Source organism: Epinephelus fuscoguttatus, linkage group LG3 (genome assembly GCF_011397635.1).
Source record: "Epinephelus fuscoguttatus linkage group LG3, E.fuscoguttatus.final_Chr_v1".
Classification (NCBI taxonomy): Eukaryota; Metazoa; Chordata; class Actinopteri; order Perciformes; family Serranidae; genus Epinephelus; species Epinephelus fuscoguttatus.
Window position 1 is genome coordinate 24,695,716 of NC_064754.1, and position 27,998 is coordinate 24,723,713.

General features: G+C 42.2%; 2 protein-coding genes across 11 annotated transcripts; one reads left to right on the forward strand and one right to left on the reverse strand.

Annotated features, from left to right (window-relative positions):
• Positions 1-801: 801 nt before the first annotated feature.
• On the reverse strand, positions 802-3,653 carry sart1 (spliceosome associated factor 1, recruiter of U4/U6.U5 tri-snRNP). The gene has a single exon (XM_049568059.1). The coding sequence runs from the start codon at positions 3,306-3,308 to the stop codon at positions 984-986; it is 2,325 nt and encodes a 774-aa protein (XP_049424016.1). The 5' UTR covers positions 3,309-3,653; the 3' UTR covers positions 802-983.
• Positions 3,654-3,690: 37 nt separating this feature from the next.
• On the forward strand, positions 3,691-27,988 carry pcm1 (pericentriolar material 1). Of its 10 annotated transcripts, none has more exons than XM_049567982.1 (40): positions 3,691-3,907; positions 5,170-5,284; positions 5,488-5,736; positions 6,803-7,129; positions 9,431-9,601; positions 10,211-10,330; positions 10,627-10,813; positions 11,108-11,217; positions 11,506-11,779; positions 11,871-12,021; positions 12,371-12,592; positions 13,084-13,250; positions 13,799-14,028; positions 14,408-14,550; positions 14,672-14,819; positions 15,130-15,294; positions 15,387-15,568; positions 15,761-15,976; positions 16,067-16,346; positions 16,573-16,718; positions 16,815-17,032; positions 17,568-17,748; positions 17,841-18,145; positions 18,247-18,408; positions 18,651-18,707; positions 18,896-19,068; positions 19,459-19,590; positions 22,061-22,190; positions 22,708-22,875; positions 23,010-23,107; positions 23,631-23,765; positions 23,869-24,072; positions 24,209-24,268; positions 24,360-24,510; positions 26,055-26,215; positions 26,302-26,365; positions 26,481-26,689; positions 26,827-26,919; positions 27,016-27,139; positions 27,306-27,988. In XM_049567982.1, exons 2-40 carry the CDS (start codon positions 5,189-5,191, stop codon positions 27,329-27,331), a joined length of 6,435 nt encoding a protein of 2,144 aa, XP_049423939.1. In that variant the 5' UTR covers positions 3,691-3,907; positions 5,170-5,188; the 3' UTR covers positions 27,332-27,988. The 10 variants fall into 10 exon arrangements, with proteins under 10 accessions (XP_049423939.1, XP_049423930.1, XP_049423998.1 ...); XM_049567973.1 differs by having other exon boundaries at positions 3,691-3,879; XM_049568041.1 differs by having other exon boundaries at positions 3,691-3,879; positions 22,810-22,875.
• The last annotated feature ends 10 nt before the right edge of the window (positions 27,989-27,998 follow it).

A 27,998-nucleotide genomic window follows, 5' to 3' on the forward strand; every position in this document is an offset into this window, starting at 1 on the left:
GCAGTATATATGTGCTCCCATGCAGAGGTAAGTTTTATGTAGGAATATGGTTATTAGAGTGAGTTAGGTTAATCTACATTTTGCCAACTGCTCAGTGCAAATGTGAAATAAAAAGACAGAGTATGGTCCAGTAATAGGTTGAAGATTTGTGTCACAAGAAATGTAAACTTTCATGCTGAACACCTTGACTCATTTTGACAAAATTCATTCATTCATTCATCTTCTAACCGCTTCATCCTCTTGAGGGTCGCAGGGGGGCTGGAGCCTATCCCAGCTACATCGGGCGAGAGGCAGGGTACACCCTGGACAGGTCACCAGACTATCGCAGGGCTGACACATAGAGACAAACAACCATTCACGCTCACATTCACACCTATGGTCAATTTAGAGTTATCAATTAACCTAGTCCCCAGTCTGCATGTCTTTGGACTGTGGGAGGAAGCCGGAGTGCCCGGCGAGAACCCACGCTGACACGGGGAGAACATGCAAACTCCGCACAGAAGGGCTCCCACGCCCGGGATCGAACCGGCAACCCTCTTGCTGTGAGGCAAGAGTGCTAACCACCACACCACCGTGCCGCCCTTTGACAAAATTAAGACAAAATTAAGATGGATATATGCAATAATAATAGATAAAAATTTCTGACCATTAACACCTCACAAATTCAAATTTAAGACAATTTAATGACTTTAATATGTAATAGAATTGTTACATTAACAAATTTACCTTCTCATTAAAAGAAAATACTCATCCTGAAGCTAATTAACTCTTTTCCTTGTAAATTAGCAACACAAATAAAACAAAAAACATTTCTCTAATTTGTATTCATTTTATTGGACAATTGGTTACTACAACAACAAATCTTGTATGAAGTAAGCATGAAACTGGAGCAATTACTCAACTAAAAACATCCTGTGTGCATGTGTGTATCTCTGCATGTGTCGATGTGTATGTGGTAAAGATAATTAACTCTTCCCCCAGACTTATTTTGTGATGGTGTTTGCATTCATACTTTTCCCACTCCCACTAAGCACAATATAGGGCGTTTTCTGAGATTTCTGCTTCTCTTGAAGCAAAGCCACCGTCCCGAGAGGAGTATCACTGCTGCTCATCTTCTTCAGCAGTGCCTCTTCCTCCAGCTTTTTCATCCTCCTCTCTGTCTTCATCTTTCCAGACCCTTTCCCGTGGAATCGATGTGAAAGCTGCCTGAAAGCTTCTTTTGGAGTGAGCCTCCGCCCAGATTCATCCACATACTCAATCTTGACATCAGGCTTGTAGCTATCCTTCTCCTTGAAATCTTGAGTGAAGCCTCTGTATTCTTCTCTGCGACTGTACTTGTCATCAAAGCCCATCTTGTCTTCAATGCAGTAGTTGTCATTAGGCAAAGCGCCCTTTGGTGCTCTGACACGGGCTACCTTCTGCATTTCAGTGTCCAGTAGACCTTTGTTTTTGCACAGAAGCAAAGCAGCAGCCAGACCGGAGTTGACAATGGGCTCTTCATCCAAAATGGTGGCAGATGCAGTGGAGAAATCTGGCTGTTTCTGCTCCTCATCCAAGTTAACTGTGCTCCATCCAACATTCTCATCCATTTCTGAGTCTGAATCTCCAGCATCATCTTTCTCTTCCTCCTGTTCAAAGTCCATAATTTCTTCTTGGTCCTCTCTGTTGCCTGACTGTCCGTAAGTTGGAATATCACCCAGAGTTCTGCAGAACTCTGATGTGGCGTTGAAAACGATGTTGTTCTTCCTTTCGGGATCATTTTCACTGTTGGCTTGGTCGAGTTCTTTAATCTGCTCTGCCACCTTCTCCCCAGAGTCTCTGAGAAGCTGCTTTTGCTTCAGCTTCCTCTGCTTCTCCAGTTGTTTCTGCAGCTCCTGCTCTGCCTCATCCTCCTCAATTACAGTTGGCTCAGGAAGTGTGAAGTCTTCGTCGTCACTTATGTCCATTTCTGCTGTCCTGATGTCATCAGACAACAGGGGGATTTCATGTGGCCACGTGGTCTCCTCCTTTACTTCCTCACCACCACCATCTTCATTCACCTCTCTGCGGCCTCGACCACGTGACCTGGAGCCAAAATCAGAGTTGCGTGTGTCATCAATGAGAAGCTCATCTGCAACTGATTGCTTCTCCTTCTTCCTGATCTTCTTCACACGGCGTTTGGTCTTTTTAAAGCCCACCATTTCTTGAGGTGTGTAATACTCAGAGGCAATAGTGAGAGCAGGCATTTCCAGGGACTGTGCCTGGTTTCGTAGAGCATCTCTCATGGCCTGAAGCTCCCGCTCTCGCTCCCCATCTGCATGGCCCCCAGTATTCAGCCGGAAGCTCTTTTTCTTTTCACCTTCAATTTCCTCATCATACTTTGACAGTACAGAGTGGGGCTTAAAGACAACCATGTCATCCACAGTCTCTTCTTCTTCGTAGGGCTTGTAATCTGGCTTTTTCTTTTTTAACTCCACATTCTTTTCTGCTTTTTCCTTATCCACCAGTCCCACGTTTACAAGCACATCTTCCTCCTCTTCAAGCACACCTTTGTCTTCTAGGGTCAGGATAACCGTTTGGCCCTCAGAGAAAGAAGACACTTTGTGCTGCACTTTGAGTCCCTTTAGATCTTGAGATGTGTAGGCATCCTTTTTGCTTTGTGCAAACTCCTCCTCTACCAGACTGCTGACACCAAACTCCTCATCCATCTCTTCCAGAAGCTTGGCTCTTTTTTCTGCCATTTCTTTTTCTTTTGCAAGCTTTCTGCTTCTCTCAACCCAAGCAGCTGTGTCATCCAGCCAGTCATCATCTGCCAGGCTCTTGACTTTTCCCAGTTTCTGGTTCTGGATGCGTTTTTCTTTCATAGCTGCAAGCTTCTCTCTCATATCTTTCTGCTGCTTGATGAGAACGGGGTTGATGGTGTCAGCCACTATTGGTTCCTCTTTGGTGCCGAGCTCCTTCTTGTTGTCATTTAATTCCAGTGGCTTCAAACCCAGCTTGGCTCTGAGTTTGTTGGTCTCCTCAATGCTGAGAGATGCGTCTCCGCTTGCAGACTGGGGCTCCACTTCTGTATTGCTTTCTTCGTAACCAAGATCAACTTTCTCCTTTTTCACTCGTGGCTCACCGGTGCCCCTTTCACCTTTGCTGCGGCTGTCCCGTCCGCTTCGTTCCCGGGATCTGGAGCGTTTTCGTTTCTCTTTATCCCGAGTCCCATCCCGGTCTGAGCCATCTCTTTCTCGGTCCTTGTGGCGATGTTTCTTACGCTCGCGACGGCGCTCTTCAGTGTCCTTGTCGCGGCTCTTCTCCTTGTGTTTCTTGGATGACCCCATTATTTCCTCTGTCGATCACAACAGTTGTAATTAAAAAAATGCAACTGTTGTTAAAAACTTGTGTGTCGAACAACTGGAAGGATGTTGCTAGTTCTCCTTCGCTAACTAGCTTGAATTAGCTTTGAAGCTAAGTGGCTAACCGAAGACACAACCCACTCGGCGCGGAGGCAAAAAGAAAACCTCACAGTCAATATCCGATATTTATCGACGATTAGTAGGGATGTGGCAGAAATACTTAGCTATGTGTTTTCTTCACGCCAGTTTAACCATCTATCTCCGCGTTCATACACAGGACTTAATGCTCAAACAACACCAAACGACATTACAACGGTTTCCGGCAAACGCACTTCCGGTAGTCGAAGATTAGCTAGTGGCTGATGTATGCTGCCGCCTGCTGTATGGGAGTGTTTATATCAGGCCAGGAGCACATCCGAGCTGCTGCGGTTTGGGACCGATAACACTTTATTATTTATCAAATGTTTTTCACCAGAGTCATAGAGTATTTCTGACACCTTTTCTGCAATATATGAAGTGCTACGTAACGACATTTCCTTCACTTTCACTCTGAATGGTAATATCAACGTTCCCTATCTTAAAATGTAAGCTAACTTAGCAAGCGCAGTTCAAAATAACATGACTAAAAGCCAGTATTTCAACCTGCTTCGTTTGTCGTTAGCTAATGTTAATGTGGGTTAACGCTAGTCATGGCAGTTGGCAAACCTTATTTTACTGCTATAACGCTAGCTAACGTAATTCTCAGTTTTATAAGTTTAGCTTAGCTGACGTTAAGGCGAGCTGAGGTGCTTGTTTGCTTCAACTTTTAGCGAGACATTAAAGTTAGCTCCGCGGTGAGCAGCTGTTCACAAGCTAGGTAGCATTAGCGAGCTACCCCATCAAGCTTGGTAACTTTCGCTAACGTTAACCGTTAGCATAGGGTGTTGTGATTTGTTTGAGCGACACAATTAACGTTAAGAGTGGTGGTGTTCATTAGATGGGAATCAGAGCAACGTCAACGTTAATCAGCACGTTAGCTGGGGCAGATCGGGGTTATTGGGGTTGCCATGGCGATTGGGGGACGGAACTGGGTCACAAATATGAAGCTAGTAAAGTTTCTTCAAGAAAGGAGCTACGCACACTTACATTTTTAACATTTGTTTAAGCTAACTACAAGTGCTACACTGGCTGTCGCTGCACTTTCTGCCCGTTAAGCTAACGTTAGCCGGTGCTGCTGCGGGGGACTGGGAGCAGTGACAGAAGGCTCGCGCTAACTCGCTGCGTGGTGGAGGGAATGTCCTATTGTTGTTCCCCGGGAACCCGAGCGGGCCACACACACACAAAACCCAACGGCCGGTAACGGTAACGGACAGGTGAATGAAACAGCCAGTGTCTACGGTGATTGATGTTGTCAAGCTGATCGTGATTTGAGAGTTGCCGTCAACGTTAGCTAAAGTTAAAGGCTGTTGGTAAGACATGAGACGATGCTTTAGTATAACAGTTACTGCGGTTACTGTTGGTTGTGTGTCAAGTTTGCTGTCGTTTTTAGACACTAACGGTTGGTTAAGTTTACAGTGAAAGATATGAGCATTAAGTTAACTAGTTAGCCTAACGTTAACCCGTCTTAATGTACACCCTATATTTTCCTGACATGACTTTTCTTGTTCTTTGAATGTAGGTTAAGCTTGTATAACGTGCTTGTTGTTTTGTGGTGTTCAATATCTCCTTTGTTTTGTGTTCCAGCAAGCTGTTTCCTTGACTGTGAAATGTTCTTTTCCTATAATGTTTTTAATGCACACTTGTATAACTTGCTTTCTGTGGTGGTGGTGGTGGTGGTGACCAGTATGCATTTTGTTGTGAATTCTAGCAAGCTGTGAGAGGGTGACATGGCAACTGGAGGCACTCCTTTTGATGACAGTGCAGAGGAGCTGCACAACTGGACTGTAACCAATGGCAGTCTGGAAGATAGACTCAACAATCTGGTGAGGGCTCATCCTGTTACATTAAAGATGCTCCTCAACACTTTATGCTTTCATCATCCAGCCAATTTTCAGCCAACCAACTGTAGTAAACATGTCGCTCTGTCATATATTTTCCTGTCTTTTCACTATCATGGCTTATGCACCTGTTCCTCCTAAAGTAAACATATATAATAATTTGTCCAAATGTTTTTGCTGTTGATCAGGACTGGGGTGTTCAGCAGAAGAAAGCCAACCGATCTTCAGAGAAGAACAGGAAGAAACTGTCAGCTGCGGTGGTGGAGAGCCGCCTGACTAACGATATTTCACCAGAGTCCACCCCTGGGGCTGGTCGCAGGAGAGCACGCACTCCTCATTCTTTTCCCCACATCAAGTACACCACTCAGATGTCTGTCCCGGACCAGGCTGAGCTGGACAAGCTGCGTCAGAGAATCAATTTCACAGACCTGGATGAGGTAAAAAGTTGCTGTACTCTGCTGTTCAGTCTGGTCAGTAGTTGTTGTTAATTCACATTGCAGGAATACAAGGATATTTCTTTTTATATAAAGTGACCTGAGTGACATGAGCTGGTGGATATATGTGAATGTATGGGCAGTAGCTCTGTCCATGGACAGAGATACCACAATGAACTGATGGTTTGACAAACTAATCACAGCAACAGTTACAAACAGAAACCAGCATTGACAATAACTGACTGCAGATGGCTGTACATACCAAGTTGCACATGCTGTGGTTTAAATGGCTTTGTTAATTAGCCCCATTTGCTACCATTTATAAAGCAGTTGGTTAGATGAGGAGTAACACAACACTTAAGCTAAGCATGAAGCTGTGTGGTAATCTGTAGTACTGCGAGTATGAGAATGGTAGTATCACTTTGGATGTAGTATTTACTTTAAAGGTACTGTGCAGGTGCAACACCTTTATTAACAGGATCCCATACTGATTTTAAGTCTTAGACCAGCCTGAGCATGAGGACTGCTGATTGTACTGCTGACTGTAGACAGCTTCATGTTAAGTCTAGTGCTTTCTGTGGAATTTCAAGGGCACTGATTAAAAATCTTAACAGTTACCACACTAACAAAATAAAAAGTTGTAGTGCTGTGATAAAATGCAGTCGGCATTGCTGTGATGCATTGTCAAGCAAAGTGATAGCAGAATATTTTTCATAGTTTGGTGTAGTGTTGTGTGGCTGACCTTGATCTGCTGTGGAATTGAGGATGGCAGATCAGTACATGGAAACATGTTAATATTCATAAGGCTCCTCTGTTGTGTACAAAACTGAAGTTAGCAAAAGGGCTTTGCACGTAATCAGGAAAGGCTCTGTATTTATTAGACTAATAAATTATGTTTACATGTTCCATAACAGCATATTTGGTTGTGTACAGTTTGGACAGAAAAGATTTATGGAAAAATTCTTCATTAACATAAAAGACTCATACCTTCAGTGTGTGAGATTTTATAAGAAAATGCCCAGAAGCCCGAGTGGTGTTGTTTCTGACTTGCTCTTTTTTTCTTACTCAGAGGAGCATCGGCAGTGACTCTCAAGGGCGTGCCACAGCTGCCAACAACCAGCGTCAGTTAGGTGGAGAGAACAAGAAGCCCTACAACTTCCTACCTCTGCATGTAAACACTAACAAAAGCAAGGAGCTGCTCCCTCCCTCTTCCTCTGCCCCAGCCACACCAGCCATCACCAAGGAAACTAAGAAGCAGAGCCCAGGATTCAGGGACACGTTAACCCCTTTGGTTCCCACCAAGGAGACACCGAGGCTCAGCCGTGGTGGCGTCGAGAGAGTGCCTTTAGCGCACAGAGAATACGGGAGAGCAGAGCCGAGAATAGACAGCAGTCAGGTAACATTTTGTTTGTTGTTGCCAAGGTTTTAATCAGCTCTTACTCTTGTTGAACTGCCACATGATGCCTTGTAGTCTGAGGATTAAGTGGAACAATGAGGTGTTGGTCTCAGAAACACACACATCTCTACACAATTTGAGATATTTTACTGAATATGTGAAAACTTCAACTTGCTTATGGTGCTAAAGGAAAAGTCAGAGAATCATCAGATTTTCTAGAAGCCATCTTCTGGGCACCACAAATGTCTGTATAGAATTTGTGTATGTATAGAAAGAAGGCATTCCATCCAATATTTGTCAAAGTGATGGACTGACCAACAGACAGACCGATATTGCCATCCCTAGAACCATGGTATAAAAAAGATGTAGAAAAACTTTATTAACTTTTAAGAAATTAGGTCAGTAAATAAAGAAACAGAACTGAAACATGTTTTGACATAGAGTAAGAGTTAGGGCCTGTGTCTACACAGCCTTTTTATTTATTTTTTCAGCAGAGAAGTGCTGGCAGGGTGCTGGGAAGTGCTTCGTCCCAGTGCCTTATGAAAAAGCGCTGGCGTGGGTTTTATTTTTATGACAGCCATATCTTGAAACTAACATTAGCCAGGTAGCTAATGTAACACTACATTAACAGAGGGTTGACTACACAGGAAACTTCAATCTTGCGAAGTGAACAGTAATAAAAGTACAACACTCACCAGCAACTTCTAGTGTCTGCCGCCAGTGTGCTCCTAAAAAAGTGAGCTTTTCTGTCTTGTTGTGACAGTACACTGTAGCCTAGCTTAAGAAGCAGCAGTGACGTCACAGATGCCTTTCTGAAATGTTCAGAGATTTTTCAACTTAAAGCGCATGGAGCGGCTACACAAAAAAAGACGAAACGCTCTGAAATAGGACACAGAGCACAGTGCCTTTTCTCTCGGCGGCTGCATACGCTTGCTCCTCATTGAGAACAATTGAGAAAAGATGTTGGCACTGAAAGAAAAACACTATGTGGACACAGGCCCATAATTCCCAATGCAACACACACAAATTTACATGTTTTAGAAGGTATGCCACCAGTAACATGGGTAGACATTTCTCCTGCACAACAGCAATGAAAAACAAGAAGAAAAAAATCTCTACAGAGAATCCATTTCTTCGCCAAGTACAAACTGATGAGCGGCTACTGTTAAGGAGTTAATCGACTGCATTTATAAACTGAGTACATTGATGTAGTTACATTTTAGAGAAGAAAGTGGTATGGAAGATGTTATTGAAATAACTGCGTTGCATCAACCAACATTACATAACTTATGAAGCTGATGTTGTAAAATGTAAAAAGTTATTTACCAACAATTGTGAAAACTGCTTCAGTTTTTCAGAGAATATGGTTGGATGACATGGTAGGATGGGTTTTTCAGGGGGCCTGGAGATGTGTAGGATTTTTGTTTTTTAGTTAAAGTGGTTGTAGTTGATATTTTTGCTATACCAGTGTGGAAGAATTATCAGTACAGCTCCACTTGGCTTTCTGGAGCTTTATAGCAATTTTTTAAACTTGTTTTTTTTTTTTTTTTTTGAACTGTATTGTTTTGGTTCACTCTTGCTGCTCCCATAGTGTCATTTTATGCCACAGCAGGCAGATCTCACTTTTTGCTTTGCACCAAACAGCAGCCACAGTTTGTGACTAGCTGGTGAATGAATACAGTATAGGATGCAGCAGTTAGAGGGCCCAATATTTCTCTCTGGAATTGGTAAAGGCCAAAAACAGAGCTAAAAAACAGGGAAACATTGGTTTACATTCACCACATGACTCCAAATGATTGATAATGTAGCTCTCTAACCACTAGTTGTGTAATGTTTACCACCAAGTTCACCACATCAGCTTAATAGGTGATGGCATGTCAGTGTTATGTTCACAACAGCCACTGCCCTGCCCTGAAAAGAATTGAACTAATCCTGCTTAGAAAGACATTTATTTCACATTTACTTTAAATGAGTCCATTTTCACATGTACACATCATGGCAGTGTCTTTGTATCACTGCACTTCAGGCTACTCTGTGAAACCAGAACTAGGATAGGAAGAAAGTGAGGGAGAGCGACTGCAGCTGAAACTAGGCTGTATTTAGGGCAATTTATAAATATGCCACCCCTGGTGCCCAGTGAGTTTTGTGCCCAACCCCCCTTTCTGCCCTTATTTAGCCCAGTCTGAGCCGTCGCTACAGATGCTCGCTCACCTTTCTTTACGTCTTTCTCTTGTCTTCTTTTCGTTTACTCTTCTGAAACCCACACCCATACACCACCCTCCTCTCTCTGCACGGTCTCAGGTGGTGAGCAAACTGGTACAGATCCGGGAGTACATCAGTAAGGCCAGCTCCATGCGGGACGACCTAGTGGAGAAGAATGATGTGCCGGCCAACGTGGAGCGACTCTCCCATCTCATCGACCACCTCAAGCAGCAGGAGAAGTCCTACTTACGGTTCCTGCAGAAAATGCTGGTCAGTCTGTCATTTGTTTCTTCTTTATCTTTTTCAGAATTAATTTAGTTCACTGCTTTTCTCATGCTGTCGGGCGAAGGTGTACAGTTTCATTAAAATATGGTCTTTCATGTGTAAAGCCTGTTTGTCAGCTAATTTGTGGTTAAAATGGAAGCTGTTTGTGTTGTTCTTGGCAGCTGGCCACACATATTTTTAATGGCTGTCTTTCTCTGTAGCCTTAAACACTTAAAGTCATGTTTTATGTGAAAATAAAAGTAGGACATTCAATAGCATGCTACCTTCCATAGCTGTGGGGTGGCTTTGTTTTGTGTTTGGTATCACTTTACCTTGACTGGAGCATTTCTGTGAAATATATAGTCATACTTGCCCCTTTTTATTTTGTGCAGACTTAAATTCACTGCATTTTTTTGCTCCTCATAGTCCCATAAAGTTCAACAGCTTGTACACACACGCATCCTCATCCATGGATCATTTGGGCAACCATATTGTAAATCATTTTCAGTTCATAAGTTGTTACTTTAGGATTTGCAAACAGTTGTTGGACAAATATGTGTACACCCTTTTTTCAGTAATCTTTGACTCTTTGTTGTTCTTTCACTATTTCTCTAGACACGGGAGAATGAGGAGGACGATGTGGGGACCCTGGATTCTGCTGTGGGCTCAGGTTCACTGGCAGAGAGCACTTCTCTTAACATTGAGGTCCGCTCTTCAGATGCCTCAAATGCAACGGTGTGTACATTTGTTGACTGTTTCCCAAAAATATGCCCCTTTCTAGCCTTGTAAGTGGTCTTTATTTCATTGCAATTAGTATAAAGTAATTGTATTTTGTCTTTAAATTTAGGTATGACAAAAATATAAACAAAGCGGTGTGTCCTTCTTTTGCTTTTATCATTGTAGGTTAGTCTTATTTGCTGTATCAGATCCTGACATGGCTCTTATGCCTTTTCTGCTGAGTAGTGCTGCAGCACTGTTGTGTTTTGGTAGAGTCAGTGTTTGTGATGCTCTGTGTATGTGAATTCCTGTAGGGCGGGAGGCCAGAAACAGTGCGAGCTGACCAGAAGGAAGAGTTGGAGAATTTGCGTAAGCAGCACGAGCTGCTGAAGAAGATGCTGGAGCAGCAGGAACAGCTCAGGGCCCTGCAGGGCCGACAGGAAGCACTAATGGCCATGCAGGACAGTGCAGAGCAGGCACTTGCTGTGATTGAAGACACTGGTGAGATATAGATTAACACAGTCAGGGGCAGACTAGTAGTTGTCTGTGTTTCCAGAAGAAAAAGCAGTATACATGACTTTTGCTCCAGACAGAGATGCATCAGTGACAACTGAGCTGGAATCCCTTTAATGAAAATGTAATTGCAAGAACTGTCTACATTATGAAAGGCATATTAATGTGCTATTTTTGTCTTCTAAATGTCATTACAGTTTATATCAATTGAAGCCATATTTATTGATAAGCATAAACAGATGTTTTCCTATATTGAATTCATTTGACATTTCTTGTCATTAGTTGTCACAGAAACCACCGGCAGTGTTTCTGGACTGAGCATCACATCAGAACTGAATGATGAGTTAAACGATTTGATCCAGCGGTTCCATAACCAGCTACATGACTCACAGGTACAGGAAATTCTGCATCTGGGCTGCCATAGCCTCCCTAAATAATATCATTATGTCATCTAGAAATATCTCCTACATTAAACTGCTTTCTAACTCATGCCCTGCATTTTTTCAGTTTTAATTATAATTATTACAGCATTCTGTCAATGTCAGTATGGTGAGATATACTGCCTCTCACTTGACAAGCCATGTTAACTTTAAAAAAATCTTTATTTCATCAAGAAATGTGTCTTAGCTGTTTAATAACAAATTCACAGTTCAAGTTGTCCATAATTTATTCCTTCACAGACTAAAGCAGTGCCAGACAACCGTCGCCAGGCAGAGAGCCTTTCCCTCTCAAGAGAGGTGTGCTGGTCCAGGACTCCACAGGCTGTCGGTCCACCTCAACACAGGCCTCTCCTGCATTCTGCCTCCGGTCCCCACACTGACCTAGACACGGGGGCGACAGCTGCCAGTGCCAAACTCACAAAGCTCCAAGAGCTCCAGGACAAAAAGCAAACCATGGACAAGATCCTGCAGGAGCTGCATTCACTCAGAGACCAGACACTCAACAACAACTCATGTACGAGTATTCCCAAAGCTTTTTTTCAGAGTCATTCATCAGCTTTTTCCCCTCTACAAGGTGTTGATGAACTGTGTGTGGTGCCTTTCAGGTCGTGGCTTGTCATTACAGTGCAGTCTAAGCATGGGAGGATCTTCAGATTGTCCATCTGCTCTCTGCTCTAATGGGGCGTCAGCTTCCACCCCCTTTCATCCTTCACTCACGCAACACCAGGATAGCTCGAATTCCACAGACAAGCTCAGGTATACACAAAAACACAAGCAGTTGACTAGGCAGGTCAGATATCAATAGCAGGTTGTTCTATAGAGTGGGGGTGGTGTAACATAGGGTGGTGTAATGAAACCTTGCAGCCATAAAACCTAGTACTTGTCCTCTTGTGTACAAGTTTAAGCCTTTGCTAAAGTGCTCTTCAACAAGATGCTCAGCCCTCACCCTTCATAGCGGTGCTTTTCTGTAGGTGGGTCTGTACGTTGAGCTTCAGGGGAATTGAGAAGATGTTGTTTTGGAGTGTCACATAACCTTTTTAATAATTTAGCCTTGTATACATTTGCATTTGATCTATACATTTGTTCTTTTCTACTTCTACCACAGGAAGCTAAAGGAGGTCCACAAGCGTTTGAATGAGCTGCGGGAGTTGGTTCAGTACTATGAGCAGACCTCTGATATGATGGTGGATGCGGTCAATGAGAATGTGAAAGAGGATGATGACGATGAGGAAGAGGAGGAGGAGGAGGATGAGACAGAAGATGGCTCTATGTTTGAGGCCATGTTTGACTCTGAGCAGGAGAACCGCCAGCCTGTAACTAACATCAGGTGTGTTTGTTGGAATAGATAGTTATAAGAATTAAATTATGGTTTTGTTTTGTTTTGTTGATTGATTGGACTTATACTGAGTTATTAATTATTACACTACAGCTGCAACGATTAGTCAATTTATCAATTATTCGATCAAGAGAGAATGAATCGGCAGGCATTTTGATAATCGATTAATCGTTTGTCCATTTTCAGGAAAGAATGCCAAACATTTGATGGTTTTAGGTTGTCAAATGTGATCATTTGTTACTTTTTCTTGTATATCATTATATCAAATTTAATATTTTAGGGTTTTAGACATCTTGGACTCCACGAAATGACAATGGGCATTGTCCAAATAAGCATAATAGTCACCTAATAAGATGACAAGATTTGTTGTTGTTGGCCTCAAGTTACAATATGATAATCTTTAGCATCAGGTCACAGAGTGTGTAACTCTACTACTGACATTGTGATGTATCCATAACAGTCACCGCCCCTTATTTGTTTAGAAACCCACAGCGCAGTGGGAACTGGACAGACCTGAACAGCCTGACCAACAGACACAGTGTCAGGAGCAGTGCCACAAACAACCGTGATGGCAGACTCAACACTGAGTGTGAGATCAACAACCGCTCAGCAGCCAACCTCCGCAGCCTCAACATCCCCTCGGCCATAGGTACACTCATCCATGTGCTCACACAGATCCATCTTAAAGCTGGGTAATCTTGGGTAATCTTTGTGCATTATTGCATTTTTTTTTCCAAAAGGTGGGTGACATAAAGATTTTTATAAATATGACCACCTGAATATAGCCACAATGCATTTGCCTGCAGCTGACTGTTATTCTTTCATTTGATCATAAACATATTTTATTATAATTTTAAATAATTTTAATTGTGTCTTCATTCATGCTTGTGTTGACAGGAGCACAATAGTGTAGAGATATGCTGTATCATACTGTAAAAGGTGTATTATCATTATTAATAAACATACTTTTCAAACTTGGTGACATTAAACCTCAATAGTTTGAAACTTTTAACAGAATATCACATCTGGGATAAAACTCAAAACCAAAATTTCACACTTATTAAAGAGTGCTGTGGCTTAAGCAGCTTATTATTGAAATTCTTTGTCAGTTCAAAGTTTAAAGATGGAAAGAGACAGTTTTAAATTGTATCATTTTACAAACTAATTCTGTTAAATTGAATCTCTATTCTCATCTAGACTGCCAGTACAATAGGGACACCCCCTATAATCAGGTGAAGGTTGATGATGAGGATGAAGACTGTCTCGATAATGATGAAGGGGCACAGGCTGTGGCTCCAGACAGTGAGGCATCGGGCTCTAGTCGAAGAAGCAGTCTGGGGAACAATGGAGGGTTTTCCCAGAAGGTTCATCGGCACACAGCAAAGCAGAAACTTCGGCAGCTTCAGGAGCTGGTTGCCATGGTTCAGGTGAGGCAGATGGGAGAATAATATTAACATTTTATGGTGGGACTGTAGGTGTCACTTCTTGATCGGCAGAATGAAAGGGAAGGTTGGTAAATATGGAGGATTTGAAAATGTCTGATTTTGTCCGCTCGTGTTGGTAGTATTAATACAGATACTGGGTTAAATTTTTTTTTATTATACACAAGTAGCATCTTGTCACTTTTTATGTTAATAAAAAACCTTAATACAAATAATGAGCCTTGATTACAAGCAAAAAGTATACAACAATATTCTTAGACAACAGTGAAGTGTTATGGGTTGGATTTTTCTTTAAAAGCTGCTTGAGATGTCTCAATCTTGAGCTGAACACTGTATAGATTATGTGTTTCCTGTGTGTATCCAGAGTGATGACACTGACGTCACAACAGCTAATGAGGATGAAGCTTTGCACCAACAGCCAAATAATACCAGAGCTGCTGTAGCTGGGTCTTTGGGGGCCGGATCTAAACAGAATCCCAGAGAGCTCACTCTCTCCAGCAAGGCCAGGTACAGTTTACAAGACTGCCTGACGGTCTGCACAGTTCTAAAACATTATTTTCACCGTATTTTTAGTATGTGGTTTTTGACCTGGATTAATTTTAATTAATTAATTAAAATTATTAATTAGAAACTATTGTGGACACAGGGAGAAGCTGTATGAGGAGAAGCTGCGTCAGCAGAAGCAGGAGCTGAAGCAGCTCCATGAAGAGCGCCAGAAGCTAATTGAAATCCAGGGCAAGATCCAGGACCTGCAGTGGGCTTGCCCTGACCTCCAGGTAATTTGCACACAGACACACACACCAAATTTCCAAATAATATGCCTAGAATCTACACCAGGATTAGATAAGAAGTTGAATCAGAAATCAGATTTGAAAAATCTGTTTTTAATATATTTTTTTATACCTCTATAAAATAATTTTAACAAAAACTATAACCATCATAAAGGTGGGATTTATTACATTACTTTTGTATTATACTGGATTACTTTAGACTAGATATATCAAATAAGCTGGCACCTCACTGTAAATGAGTTTCTTTACAGTTAACATATTTTTATTAAAAAGTACACTGTGGTCTTCTTTCTAGTCATCTGTATCCAGCTCAGTGAGTCAGCAGGGCTTGCTGAGGAAGGTTCCAATTGCAGTTTCGACTCCAGCCAGTGTCCTGGCTTCCTCCTCCTCTGGACCCAAAACTAACTCAGCTGTCCTCAAACCCACTGCTCCAGAAGCTGCTTCAGTCACTGACAATGAGGTAAGACCCCCAGGCTATCATGAATCACATGTCCCAATGAGATCTGTACTTTCAGACAAGTTAACTGTTCTCCTCTGTTCTTGCGTCGCCAGCAGCTATGGTCCGAGATGCGTCGTCACCAGATCTTGAGGGAAGAACTGCGACAGCGCAGAAAGCACCTAGAGTCCTTGATGGCCGAACACCAGAGGCGGAGTGGTCTCAGTGACTCTCCCAGGCGGATTGATGACTCAGAAGGCCTTGCTACACCCTCACAGTCTGTCAGTAGGGATGAAAGGTAGGAGACATAACTGCCCGGGGGGCCTGTCTCACCAAGTCAAGGTTACGAATCAGCTAGCTTTTCAGTTAGTTTACATATTTTATGAGTAAAATAGGAGATTCTTGCAGGTGGACTACAGAGCTACATTTTACAATATGAGCGTCTGTGCTTTTCTTTAAATTTATTACAATTTTGCCGATGTGTCTTAAGGACAATGGCCACCTGGGGTTCCACTCCCTGCCATCTTGATGATGATGATGAGGAGGAGGAGGAGGATGAAGATGAGGATGAATATCGCTCAGAGATGGGTGCAGAAGAGGATGAGGAGCATGAAGAATGTGCAGAGAGCAGCTCTGATGACGATATCCACATCTACTCATCCAGCAGGAACCAGTGCTCCTACAGCAACAGGAAGAACCAAGGAAGGTCAGACGAAGTGGAGGAAGGAGGAAATCTATCGCACTGATATCTGTAGTCTGTCTGTTAAAATGATATGCACATTTTTTGTGTTTTTAGCAACCTGAAGCCTCCGCCAGCCTTCTCAGGTGAAGGTAGTGGCAATCAGTCTCTTTATAACAAGACTAAGGCCAAGCAGCAGCAGCAGCAGCAGTCCAGAAGTTTGAACCAGTCTTCGACCAGCCAGCGTGGAGGTACACGGCGACAAGAGAACCTGCGCTGGGCCTCTGAGCTCTCCGTTGCCGAGGGCTCGTGTCAGTGGCAGGAACAGGTCAACCAGCTGCAGAGACAGCTGGACTTCAGCACCAGCATGTGCCAGACACTCCTGCAGGACCAGCAGGTTGGAGCACTGAACAAATACATGCACACATGCGGACACTGACCTTGATTAGTGACACAATGTTGCACCACAGTTGGAAACTTAGTTTGAAGTTTAGGTATAGTGGAATTGTCAGTGCAGTAACTGTTCTGTCTGCTCATACCTTTCTATGCAGTCTTTGTTAAGGTGCCTTTTTACTTTGTCTTAGTTGTTCCAACCAAATAAATTCTCTCACCTCCTTCCACAGACACTCTCTTATATGTTGCAAACCCTGCTGACAGGTCAGTACAGTGTGTTACCCAACAACCTGTCATCACCACAGGTCCACCTGGTCATGCACCAGCTCAACCAGTGTTACACGCAGCTGGCTTGGCAGCAGAACAATGTACAAAGGTGAAAACAATTGCATACAATTATACACTTCCTTTATTACAAACAAGTAGTTCAACTTTTTTAAGTTTCCTACATCCTGTCATACTTTCCCCTCAGACTAAAGCAGGTCCTGAATGACCTTCTCCGCCAGCAGCAGCAACAGCAGCATCAGCAGGCCTCCTCAGCAGCAGGTTGGCAGACACAGAAGCACGGCTCATACCAGGAATCCAGCTCCGCTCCCTCAGCTTCCCCTGGCGTTTTCCTCCCCTTCTCCTCAACCCTGCATCCTTCAACCAACAATATGTCAACTGCTGCCTTATCCCCACTCCCTCCCAGTACGACATGCATATTTATTAGCTGTTAAGCTTAATTCTCACATAAAAACATGTCTACAGTGGTTTGCATTAGAAGCAACAGGAAGCTAAAACATCGAGGCATAAAAGACAGGGTGATTCTTTAGACCAGCTAAAGATGTTTTTGTTATGATGTGATTCAGAGTGCCAAAAACCCTCTTAGCTTTTCTAAGCTGAGCAAAGTATGACCTTCAGTAGGTTGGTGCATTTGTGAAATTCTTGGCAATGCCTTTTTGCAATAAAAGGAAATCAGAAATGTTCAAAAAATTAAATACAGTAAATATAGAAAATGTTTTTTTTCTTCAGGTAGCTCTTGAACGCTTCCTACACAAAATTAATGTTTTTGCTGTAACTGGTATGAGTAATCTTTTTCAATCAGTGAATTTGAATTTGAAGCAAGGGGTACTTTTTAAAGTGACTCAGTAGTGCAGAAATCAAAGGCCAGAAGTCATACTGTCATGATGGAATTGATTCTTGGGACTGTTAACACTAAAACATTTTTTCTTTCACCCTGCAGGCTTTAACTTATATCCGCTCTTCCCTGCTCCCATGGGCGAGTTCCCTCAGGGTGCGACAAGTCAGGTGACCTCTGACCACCAGAAGCAGCAGCTAGACCCCAACACCTCAATCAAAACTGAGTACATGAGTTTTCCTCCTCCGCTGCAGCGTTCTCCTCTGAACACCACCACAGAAAGAGGGTATGTCTGTCATTGTCCTCTGAAAAGACATTCATTTGTATTTGTGTAAACATTATTGTATATATATTTATATTCCATGTGACCCTTTTTAGATCATCTAGCTGGCTCAAAACCTACACAAACAACACCGCCCAGCATCACCAATCTAAAACAGAGCCCCACGAGTCTCCCTCCTCCTCCCCCACCTTTGCCTGCCGCCACCCCCAACCTCAAGAATTTGACAGGGCATCACAGGAAAGCTTCAGCAGCATGCTTGATCCCGTTGATCCCACCACCATCACAAAGACTTTTAAGGCTGGACGCAAGGCCTCTGCACAAGCCAACCTGGCCTCACGGACTAAGACGCCCAATTCTAAGAGTCGTCGTAGGAGGAGCAAAGGGCACAAGAACAGTGAAGGTATCAAAATGGAGCTAAATTTCCCGTATTATTTGCAGTAATCAAATCAGCAAAAACATACTGAGGATGTTTTTGTTGAATTTGTTTTTGTGTTTCCTCAGGCCAGGAGAGTGACAGTGTCAGCAGCATTGCAGACTTTGTCCAGGAGAGGGCAGCCTTGTCTCATCAGAAGGATCAGAACAAAAGTCTGCTGGACAAGCTGACTCAAGAGAAACTCGACAGCAAAACTAAGCTCGGGAACAAACGAAACGACCTCTCCTCTGGTGCGGGTCAAGCTACTCATAGTGAAAGTTAATGCACCCACCTCACCCCTCTTGTGTCTGTGTTTTTTGCTTCTCAGTGCACACACGTAATATCTGCATCAGGCTTATTTTATGTCAGCTTTTTGTTGTAATTATAACATTTTGCTCTGTACTTTTCCTTTGCACATTTGTCATGAACACGTGTTTCATTTTAATTTCGGGTTAATTTACTTTGTTGTTACTTTAATTTATCCTACTCACAGCCTATGCTTGGAGAACACCCTTCCTCTCTAACAGAATTGCATGCACAGAAGCACCAGGTAAACTCACAATGCAGTATAATGTGGTTATTATGTCACCTAAACATCTCATGCATGTTCTATTTTTGCCTTAACCTAAACCAAAGCTTCCAAGTTTGACGACAGACTATCGTTTGGTTTTTTTACTCATGGATGAGATTATGCAAATATCCACTTATGTGTCATACTGTCAAATCTTGAACCTGTAGATGCAAGCAGTGACTTCTCACTGTTCGAGGCGCTGAGGGAGACAATCTACTCTGAAGTGGCTACTCTGATATCCCAGAATGAGTCCCGTCCTCACTTTCTCATCGAGCTCTTCCATGAGCTACAGCTGCTCAACACAGACTACTTACGGCAGAGGGCACTGTATTCCCTCCAGGTATGTATAGACACAAGCAACTTAGTGATAGTGTGTGTGAAGTGCTGTCCTTTATGCTGGCCTCAGATTGCAAGATACCCAGGCTCCATATGCCCCTAAAGGAAATATGTGGTGAGTTTTTGTCTGGCTTCAAGGTCAGAGTGGTTATTTGACTGAATATCTGGTCATGTGACTGGTTATAGACAAGTTTTTATTAGAGATGCTCCGATACTGATTCCAATACATGGACATGTTTTGTGTGTTTTTACTCATGGATGAGATTATGGAAGTATCCACTACAATCAATCAGAATTTTAAAACTCATATAATCTGAGCCTGGACTGAGATATATATGTAGTGTCTCCTTGAGAACTTTACATAGTTAGAACAGTGTATCTGTGTTTCTACCAGGATATAGTGACGAGACACCTGGCAGAGAAGAGTGCAGCTGAGGACCGTTTGCCCCCTCTTGGTCCTGTGACGTGGGCTGCAGGCTCTCAGTCTGAGCTCACACCCAGTGAGAGTCTGGCAACCAGTGACGCTGTAAGAGACGCATTATTTCTTCCCAGTGTGGTATTCTCATACCTTTACAATCTTTGGTCTCTTTCTCTCATTGTGTGTTGCTCCTTTTTATGCCTCTACCTTTTCTTAAGTCTTTCTCTTAGTCCTTACTGCCATCCTCCCACTATTCTTTTTTTTTAATCACTTTTACTTCCTCCCTCCTCTACAGTTCAATACATCTTTCATTAGTTTTTCTCTCATCCTTGTCTCCTTTCATCCTTCCCTGCCTTGTCTCTTTTCATCCCTCTATGTCGCTCTTTATTCTCTGATTTTAATTTCCCTCCCACCATCCTCATTGTCTTTGAATTTAACTTGACAGCAAGCAAGACTTCAGAAACCTGTCTGAAAAAAAATGACCCTCATCTCCCCACATCTCTTTTGCCAGATCAGACATGTGTTCTTTGTTCTCGGCCAAGGTCCCCAGAGATATACTAATTGGGTGCCAAGCCTTTTTTCTGTCTAAATAATGCCTTTGTTCCAGAATGATGGATGAAATGTCTAATTTTCCATGTTAGGAGAATGGCAAGAGAAACCACCCTTGCTTTTATTAGTTCTGGGACAATATGCTTATCTCCTTCGATACTTGGGTGCCGTTTGATATGTGTCGTGGTTTTTAAGTACAGAGATTCTACAAGTATTGCGATTTGATTTTACAATTTAGTGCTTCTTTTGTTGAAATTTTTAATGCTGGATCATGGAAAAAGTTCAACCATACACTTCTAGAAACTGTATATTGTGAGACATACTTCCTAAAACAATGTACATCACATGTCAGTCTTTTTTTTTTTTCTTTGCACTGGCAATAGCCGTGTTTTGAGGTTGGCTGTCTGTCCATACATAAGTGAACATATGTTCGTTCGTACGCATGTCCGTCCATTCTTGTTAACATGATATCTCAAGAACGCCTTGAGATATCCTCCTCCTTGGACTCAAGGGTCAAGAACTAATTAGCTTTTGGTAGTCAAAGGTCAAGGTCAATGAGACTTTGCATCTGTCTCACTTCATGAAGGAAATATTTTGAGAAAGCCTTTAGCAAATTTACTCAAATTTGGCACAAACATCCACTTGTACTCAAGAATGAACTGATTAGAATTTGATGGTCAAAGGTCAAGGTCACTCTGACCTCACAAAACATGTTTTAGGCCATAATTCAGGAACTCACAGGCTGATTATAATAACATTTTACCCAAATGTCTAATAGGATTAAATGATCGGTGATGACATTTTATTTGTAAAGGTCATAGGTCAACTTAACAGTGACATGATAATGTTCTGTAAAAACACTTTTCTGGCCATTACACAGTGTTATTTCTCAGGAACAGAAGGGGAGACATTTTGTCAGATACTGAATTGGCGACACTTTTCTTGGGTGCCCACCTTGAAACTGTGCTGAGTGTATAGAGCCTCTGTGAAGCATCCATGTTTTCACTGACATGGATATAATCTGTAACTGCAACTTGATAGGTTTGCGAAGTCATACAACCACAAGACTGTAATGTAAAGTAAATGGAAGAACTGTATGGTTTTACTTGTATCAGTTTTATTCCAGTAAGCATTTTGTTACCTTGCTCTGTAAAAGTTGCTATATTAAATTAACTTTACTGACTGACGTACTAACTATAACCTACATGTTAAATAGAATAAAAGAAAAAAAAAATATTTTTGCAGTTAACCCAAACTGCTACATTTAGCTGTCCCTTCTCATCAAGCTAGTGCAGTGCTTATCAGTGTTTCAGATCTAAATCTTATTCCACTTAAGAGCTGTGCTCAGTGAATTGATTTTCTCAGCCCCCTTTTGCCCTGCTATTGCTCTCTCTCAGTTCATCAGACCAAAAATGAGTCAAGAATTAGTGAGGTTACACATCCTGCAATCCCTCTGCCTCACCCCCTGCTACTAGGAGACTATCTGCCAGGACCAGAGTGGGTGGAAGCTCTGGAGACAGACTCAGTAGCTGCTGTAGCAACTCAAATTCAGCTGGTGCAAACCCCAGGGCCTGGGTTTACAGTTGCCTGGGTCTGATCTGTGTAACAGCAGCAACAAAAAGTTTGCTGATCTGGCAGGGAAATGTGCTGGTCTGGCTGACCGTTTTCTTCCATTTCCTGCTTTTTCGTGATGGCTTTGTCTTTCCTAAAACAGATATAACTTTACTTGATGATTACCATAATAAAAGAAGCAACTTTCTACCATTTGACTCATATTTATTTGATTTAAAATACTGTACAAAAAAAAATCGCAATACTAATATGAATCAATTTTTCTCCTATTCCCATTGTTTATAGTGTATGCTGGAAATTTTAGGGGGATGTTAGGCTAATATAAAAGTGCATCTTCTAAAATCCACTCCAAATCCAAAATGCTGAACTCCAAACAACTGGTGGCAAAACCTTTCTGGTTCAGGAAATGTCAGCTATGTGCTGTGATGCCTCATGACAGAATCTTCACATTTTTCAGGAGGTGGTGGAGAAGAACTTGAGGCTCACACAGGACACGATGAAGAAGAGAGATGATGCAGAATCTGTGGACAATGAAAGCACCATGTCAACCTCCTCCAATCTGGAACCATTTGCAAACGATGACCTGGGTATAGTTGTGCATGTAGAAACAATTTGGGGCTGAAGCGTGTAAAACTGTATACCTGTCTGAAACCTTTTCCACATGCTAGCATTCAGCTGAGATGCTTTGCTTATTGCCTTGTAACTGTTTTCCTGGAAACATGACGAATCTGCAAGCTCATGATTCATTTACGATCTTGGTTTGGCAGCGTTGAGCTATTTATACTTTATCAGATTGAGGTACCATTTCCCACTTTTCCCAGCAGAACTACTCAGGGCTTGTCTTAATAAACCCACCAGTTTACCCCTCAGGATCAACACTACCTAGTCAAACTAAAGAATTTTACTGACGTATGGAAGCTTGAGTGACATCGATTAGAAGTGAGGCTGTCATACTTTGCTTGATCCTGCAGAGTAAACATGGTTACAGATGCATTAATGTCCATTACAGTCTTCTCTCTTTGGCTTCATTGATTTTGAACTTCTTATATCCCTTTTCCGTCTCTTTTTCACTCCCTTGCTCTCCTTTCTTTGCTGCTCTGATAGGCAACACGGTGATTCATTTAGACAAAGCTCTGGCCAGGATTAGGGAGTATGAGCGCATGAAGCTTAAGGCTGAGTTTAACCCCTACAACGCCAATTCTGCAGATGCAGGTGGCTCTGAAGTCTCAAACGCTGAACATCCCTCTGCTAACCCTGCTGACCTAGTGAAAGGTACTACGTTTTTCAAGCCTGCCTGAGTACACTTTGTGCAAAGACCTGAAGCAGCAGAATCATTTTCATTTTTCTGTTTAATTTTGCTGAATTTCTGAGTAAAATGATGCCTTTATTTGTGTCTGTGTGAGCAGGAGCTGCAGCTGGTGATGCGCGCTGCCCTCAGATTGACACCCAGCAGTTGGATCGTCAGATTAAAGCCATCATGACAGAAGTCATTCCTTTCCTTAAGGTAAGATAATCAACACAGGGAGCAACTGTATCCAGAGCTACAGTTAAATCATTCCACAACCAAAACTATGTATTACCAGAACCATGCAGGGTGCCATTAACACACACACTGTAGCCTACATCTTGGGGCTGCAGTCTGGAAACACAGACGGTTGTAAAGCAATAGCAGTAAAGGAGGAAAAAAGGGACTAAATAGCAATTCACAAATTGAAGGAACAGATGGAAAGGATTTCACTGAAAGTGTACTTTTATGATTTCATGTGACAAAAAAATAGATTGATCATTTGATTGCAGGGTGGATTGTTGTCAGCTTTGTGCCAGCAGAGGATGTACTGGGAATGAAAAAATATGAATTTCCTATACTTGTAAAAAAAAAAAAAAAAAAAAAGTGTGCTTGTTAGTAATTCATTGCTAAACTCTTTAAGGCTCAAATTGAATGCCATTGTACTGTGCACACCACTGTGAATGTGAACAGTTATTGAAAAGTTCAGTCACTCTGTAACATTCATGTTTTCTTTTATTAGGAGAACATGGATGAGGTGTGCTCCCTCCAGCTGCTGACATCTGTGCGGCGCATGGTCCTCACTCTCACCCAACAGAATGATGAAAGCAAGGAGTTTGTCCGCTTTTTCCACAGACAGCTGGGAGGCATACTGCAGGTACGCCCAGTGACAAGCTTTACAAGTGCAGGTGACACAAGGTTAAGCAGACAGAATGAAGAACAGCCTTTCTGACGTTTTCACTCTCTTTCTCTTGCTCCAGGACTCGCTTAGTAAATTTGTGGGCCGTACTCTAAAGGATTGCGGGGAGGACCTTCTGGTGGAGATCTCTGAGATCCTCTTCAACGAACTCGCCTTCTTTAGGCTCATGCAGGATTTGGATAACAGCAGCAGCATCGCCTTGGCTGCCAAACACAAACATAAGAAGAGAGCTGAACAACCCAGTAAAGTAAAGCACAGTCTTAAGGTAGATGTCTTTTCTTTTCCCATGTATGTTTGGTGATATAATAAAAGTATGTATGACAGAATAATTAACACCATAGCACAGCACAGTCTGACTGAGACTAATTTAGCTGATGGTGTTTAATAATTCCTCCAATTAGGAAAATACTGCAGCCGGTGGTGATAAATCAGTATCTCCAGCCTACACAGATGAAGACAAGGTCAGTCATTCTAATACTGATAACGAAACCGTCAGTACCACTTAGATAACCAGTAATCTGTTTTACAATTATGTCTCTCTTGTTCTGTCAGGACCAAGATGAGGCTGAGCAGGAAGGTGATTCTACCCTCCAGGAGCTTTACCTGCAGACAGAGATGAAGAACAGCCGCAGCAGTGAAGCTTCAGAAGTGGAGGAGGAAGATGAAGATGAAGGGGATGGACAGGGAATCCCTCTGTCAATCAGTAAGTGAAAATATTTAAAAGGGCAACACAACATCTGACATTGTTATCCTGTATATGCCGGGATTGTTAAAGGGACATTTTGCCAATTTTCAACCAGTTTAACAATGAGTGTATTATGTGTGAATGCACTATGGTAAACTTTCCACCATTTTACCAGCGCCCTGCTGATCTCCCAGCTCCAACGTGTCATCCGATGGATTTTCGCTGGCTCTCAGGCTTTGGCCAAACTACAGATTGTACTTCTGCATTTTGTAATGTCCACTACCTTGAACACTAAGAGTATAGAAGCGGATCAAGAGAGTGAGCAGCCTCTCTTTCTCACTCAGACCAAACTCCAATCAAAAGGCAGCGCTGATAAAATATAAAAAGTTATATAAAGTTTCTGCCTTTAGGCAAGTTTTCTTGCCTTTATATAAACATATTTCAGTGCAATTTTATTGTCTGAACAGGAAGTGGGTGCCATACTGTTTCCTGATTTCACCAAGAATAATTATTGTGAAACGAGATTGTTTGTTACCAGCCAGGTACCACATTGTTTCCTGTGTCAGAATGTCTATCCTCGCATTACGTTACCCACCAGTGGGAGCGTTTATTGGTCCGGTACTTTGCAGTGCATTCTGGTAGCTGTAGGTTTTCTACCTCTAGAGCAAAAGCAAATGCCACACCCCTTTTCCTCTGTGTCTTTGGTAATGTAGCACCAATTCTAAAAGTATTTGTGTCTTTCTGCTGCGTAGACAGCCCAGTTTTTTGAGAACATCCTCTTTCCAGCAGTGATATACATCTCTATATTAGTTGTGCCAAAACTCGCAGGCTACTGTACTCCTTGGGCTGTATTCACAAAGCTTCCTAGTACAAAGAGTTGCTCCTGGTGACGAAAATTCTTAGATTGTGACATTTTCTTAGAATTTCTGCTTAATGTTAAGACTAGGTCCTTGTAAATTATTATTATTCACAAAGCATCTTAGACCTTAAAATAGCTCCTAAGGTGAAAAACTGTCAGGAGTAGGGAGGAGGACTTTTAAGAGGTTTAAGAGTTTCTTAAGCGAAGGAGAAAATGGTCGAAACACAAAGAGTTTAGAGAAATATTCTCCACCATAAATAAAATGATCAAAACACTAAAGTATTTGGAAAACTGGGCATGTCTCTGACAACCAATCACATCTGTTAAAAGCAAGCATCACACCTAGCAACAGGGTCAACCACACCTCCTCACTAAGATAAAACTTTCTGTCCCTTCCTTGCTCAGAGTTGCTTTGAGAACTTTGCTAAATCACCCCTAAGCTAAGACTCCTTGCTAAAAGTTTCTAGGCTAAGTTAGGAGCTTCTCCAAATGTGTGTGAATAAGGCCCCTGAATCCTAAATGCCTTAAAAAGCAACTTAAGACTTTGAATTTATTCATGCAGTAATCCATCACCGTCAATGAGATATTGCCTTTAATGAAATGTAATATCAGGGTTTTTAAGATAAAAATGTGTGTTAATGTTTTTCTGCCTACATTAAATTTTAAATATAACATGTATGTACCTCTCATGTCTTTCTTCCAGGTCTTTCCAAAGCAGAGACTCAGGCCCTGACAAACTACGGCAGTGGAGAGGATGAGAACGAGGAGGAGGAAATGGAGGAGTTTGAAGCTGGACCTGTCGATGTTCAGACATCATTGCAGGCTTCTGCTGATGGACAGGTGGAGCAGGACGTCACTGCGACAGTGAGTCATATTTTTCTGAGAAACATAAACTTGTATTTTTAATATACTTTTCTTAGTCTGACCTGTGTAATTGTGTCATGCTTCAGGGGCCGACACCAAGCGAAACCCAGGAGACCAAAGCTGAGCAGAGGAGTTTAGAGAATGAGGGTGGTGAGGCCCAGAAATTTCCTTCAAGCTACAAAGTCTGATAGAAATGTTGCATTTATAGACCCTTTCTGGGGCCACTTTTTCTTGAATTAAAAACTTATGTCACTTTGTTTTGTAGAAATCAACAGGTCAGTGGGGACAGTGGATTCCACAGTTGAGGACCACGACATGGCGGAGTGCCAGAGTCCTGAGGAGGAGAGCAAAGCTGGGGCTGCTGCTGCATCAGAAGGAAGCTCTCATGAAGTCTCCCATGATCAGGATGTCCCCAAGGAGTCGACCACCACTAGCAGCCCTGACACAGACTCACCCGTCATGATCAATGTAGATGTAAGTTCAAACCTTAAGATTGTTTAATTAAAAATAGTCTCTGGAATGAAAGCACCATCACTCACTGGTATCACAGTGGATACGTTGCCCTTTGTTGTCGCTGCTGTGTTCTGACTTTATCAATATTATTGATGCAGGAGATGGGCTCAGGTAACACCAGTCAGAAATCTGACGAGGAAGACTTTGTGAAGGTGGATGATTTACCATTGCAGCTTACGGTCATGTGTGAGGTGAGTAACAGCTGCCAACTAATAACTCATAAAATTTAGGATTAATTAAAGGGAAGTCAATTTTATTTAGTGATGTACTGTGTGTTGTAACATTAGGAGGAGCTACAGAAGAGAATAGTGGAGGAACAGCAGAATAACAACTTGTCTGTGGAGATCCTCAATGGGAACACTGAATCGCTAACTGGGCTGGTGGGGAATGCACAGGCACTGAAGGAACCAGGTATGGATTACACTTCTGTTTGTGTAGTTGCCAAATAGCCCACAAAAGAAAAGACACCATCTCTTGTTACCGTGTCTACATCCATTGAGGGAAGCTATTTTTGTCTGCACATAAACTAAAAGTCCAACCCTTTTCAATTCTGTATTCTCCTTTGTTCTGTTTCCAGACACTGTTGGTGCCCAGAGTGTGTAAAGATTTGTACCGATGTCTCAATCTACTGTTTTTTAGCAACACTATGCTTAAACCCTCAATCTGCTCTGGATGTAGGATTGTTGATTCTTTATCTGCTAGTTTAAAGGAGCAAAGGCTCCTCATATTGGTCACAAGTTAGCTGTGACTCGGACACACAACAGATACAACTAAACATCTACACATCATCAACACTTAGTTCATTTTATTCCTGAATGTTTCATGTGATTTGTGGGTAATCTGGGGAGGGGTTGTCTTTATGCTGCTGATTACTGACAGTTAAGCCTCTGTCTGAATCTTAATAGTCCCCAAACTCCTGTTCAGATCCGCCTTACCTGGTTCTGGGATCAGTTTAACATGAGTTGTGATTTATTTTTTAATGTTTTATTTGTCTTGGCCCGGCCTTATTGTTACACGGCTCGTCTTTCTGCACTCTGTTCCTAATTATAAGGAGATTACAGTAGGATGAAAGTTCAGCTAATTGTTTCTCCTGCTTGAACACTTTTTCCTTTATGTCAGAGCTCAAAGCTCAGATTTAACTTTTATCCCTTCAGACACATCTTTATACACTGTTCTGTTAATGGTTAGTCTCCATTGATTTACATGTAATTAAAATGTTGATTACAGTAATAAGTTTTAAATAATAAAATGCTGGAACTTTCAAAACGTG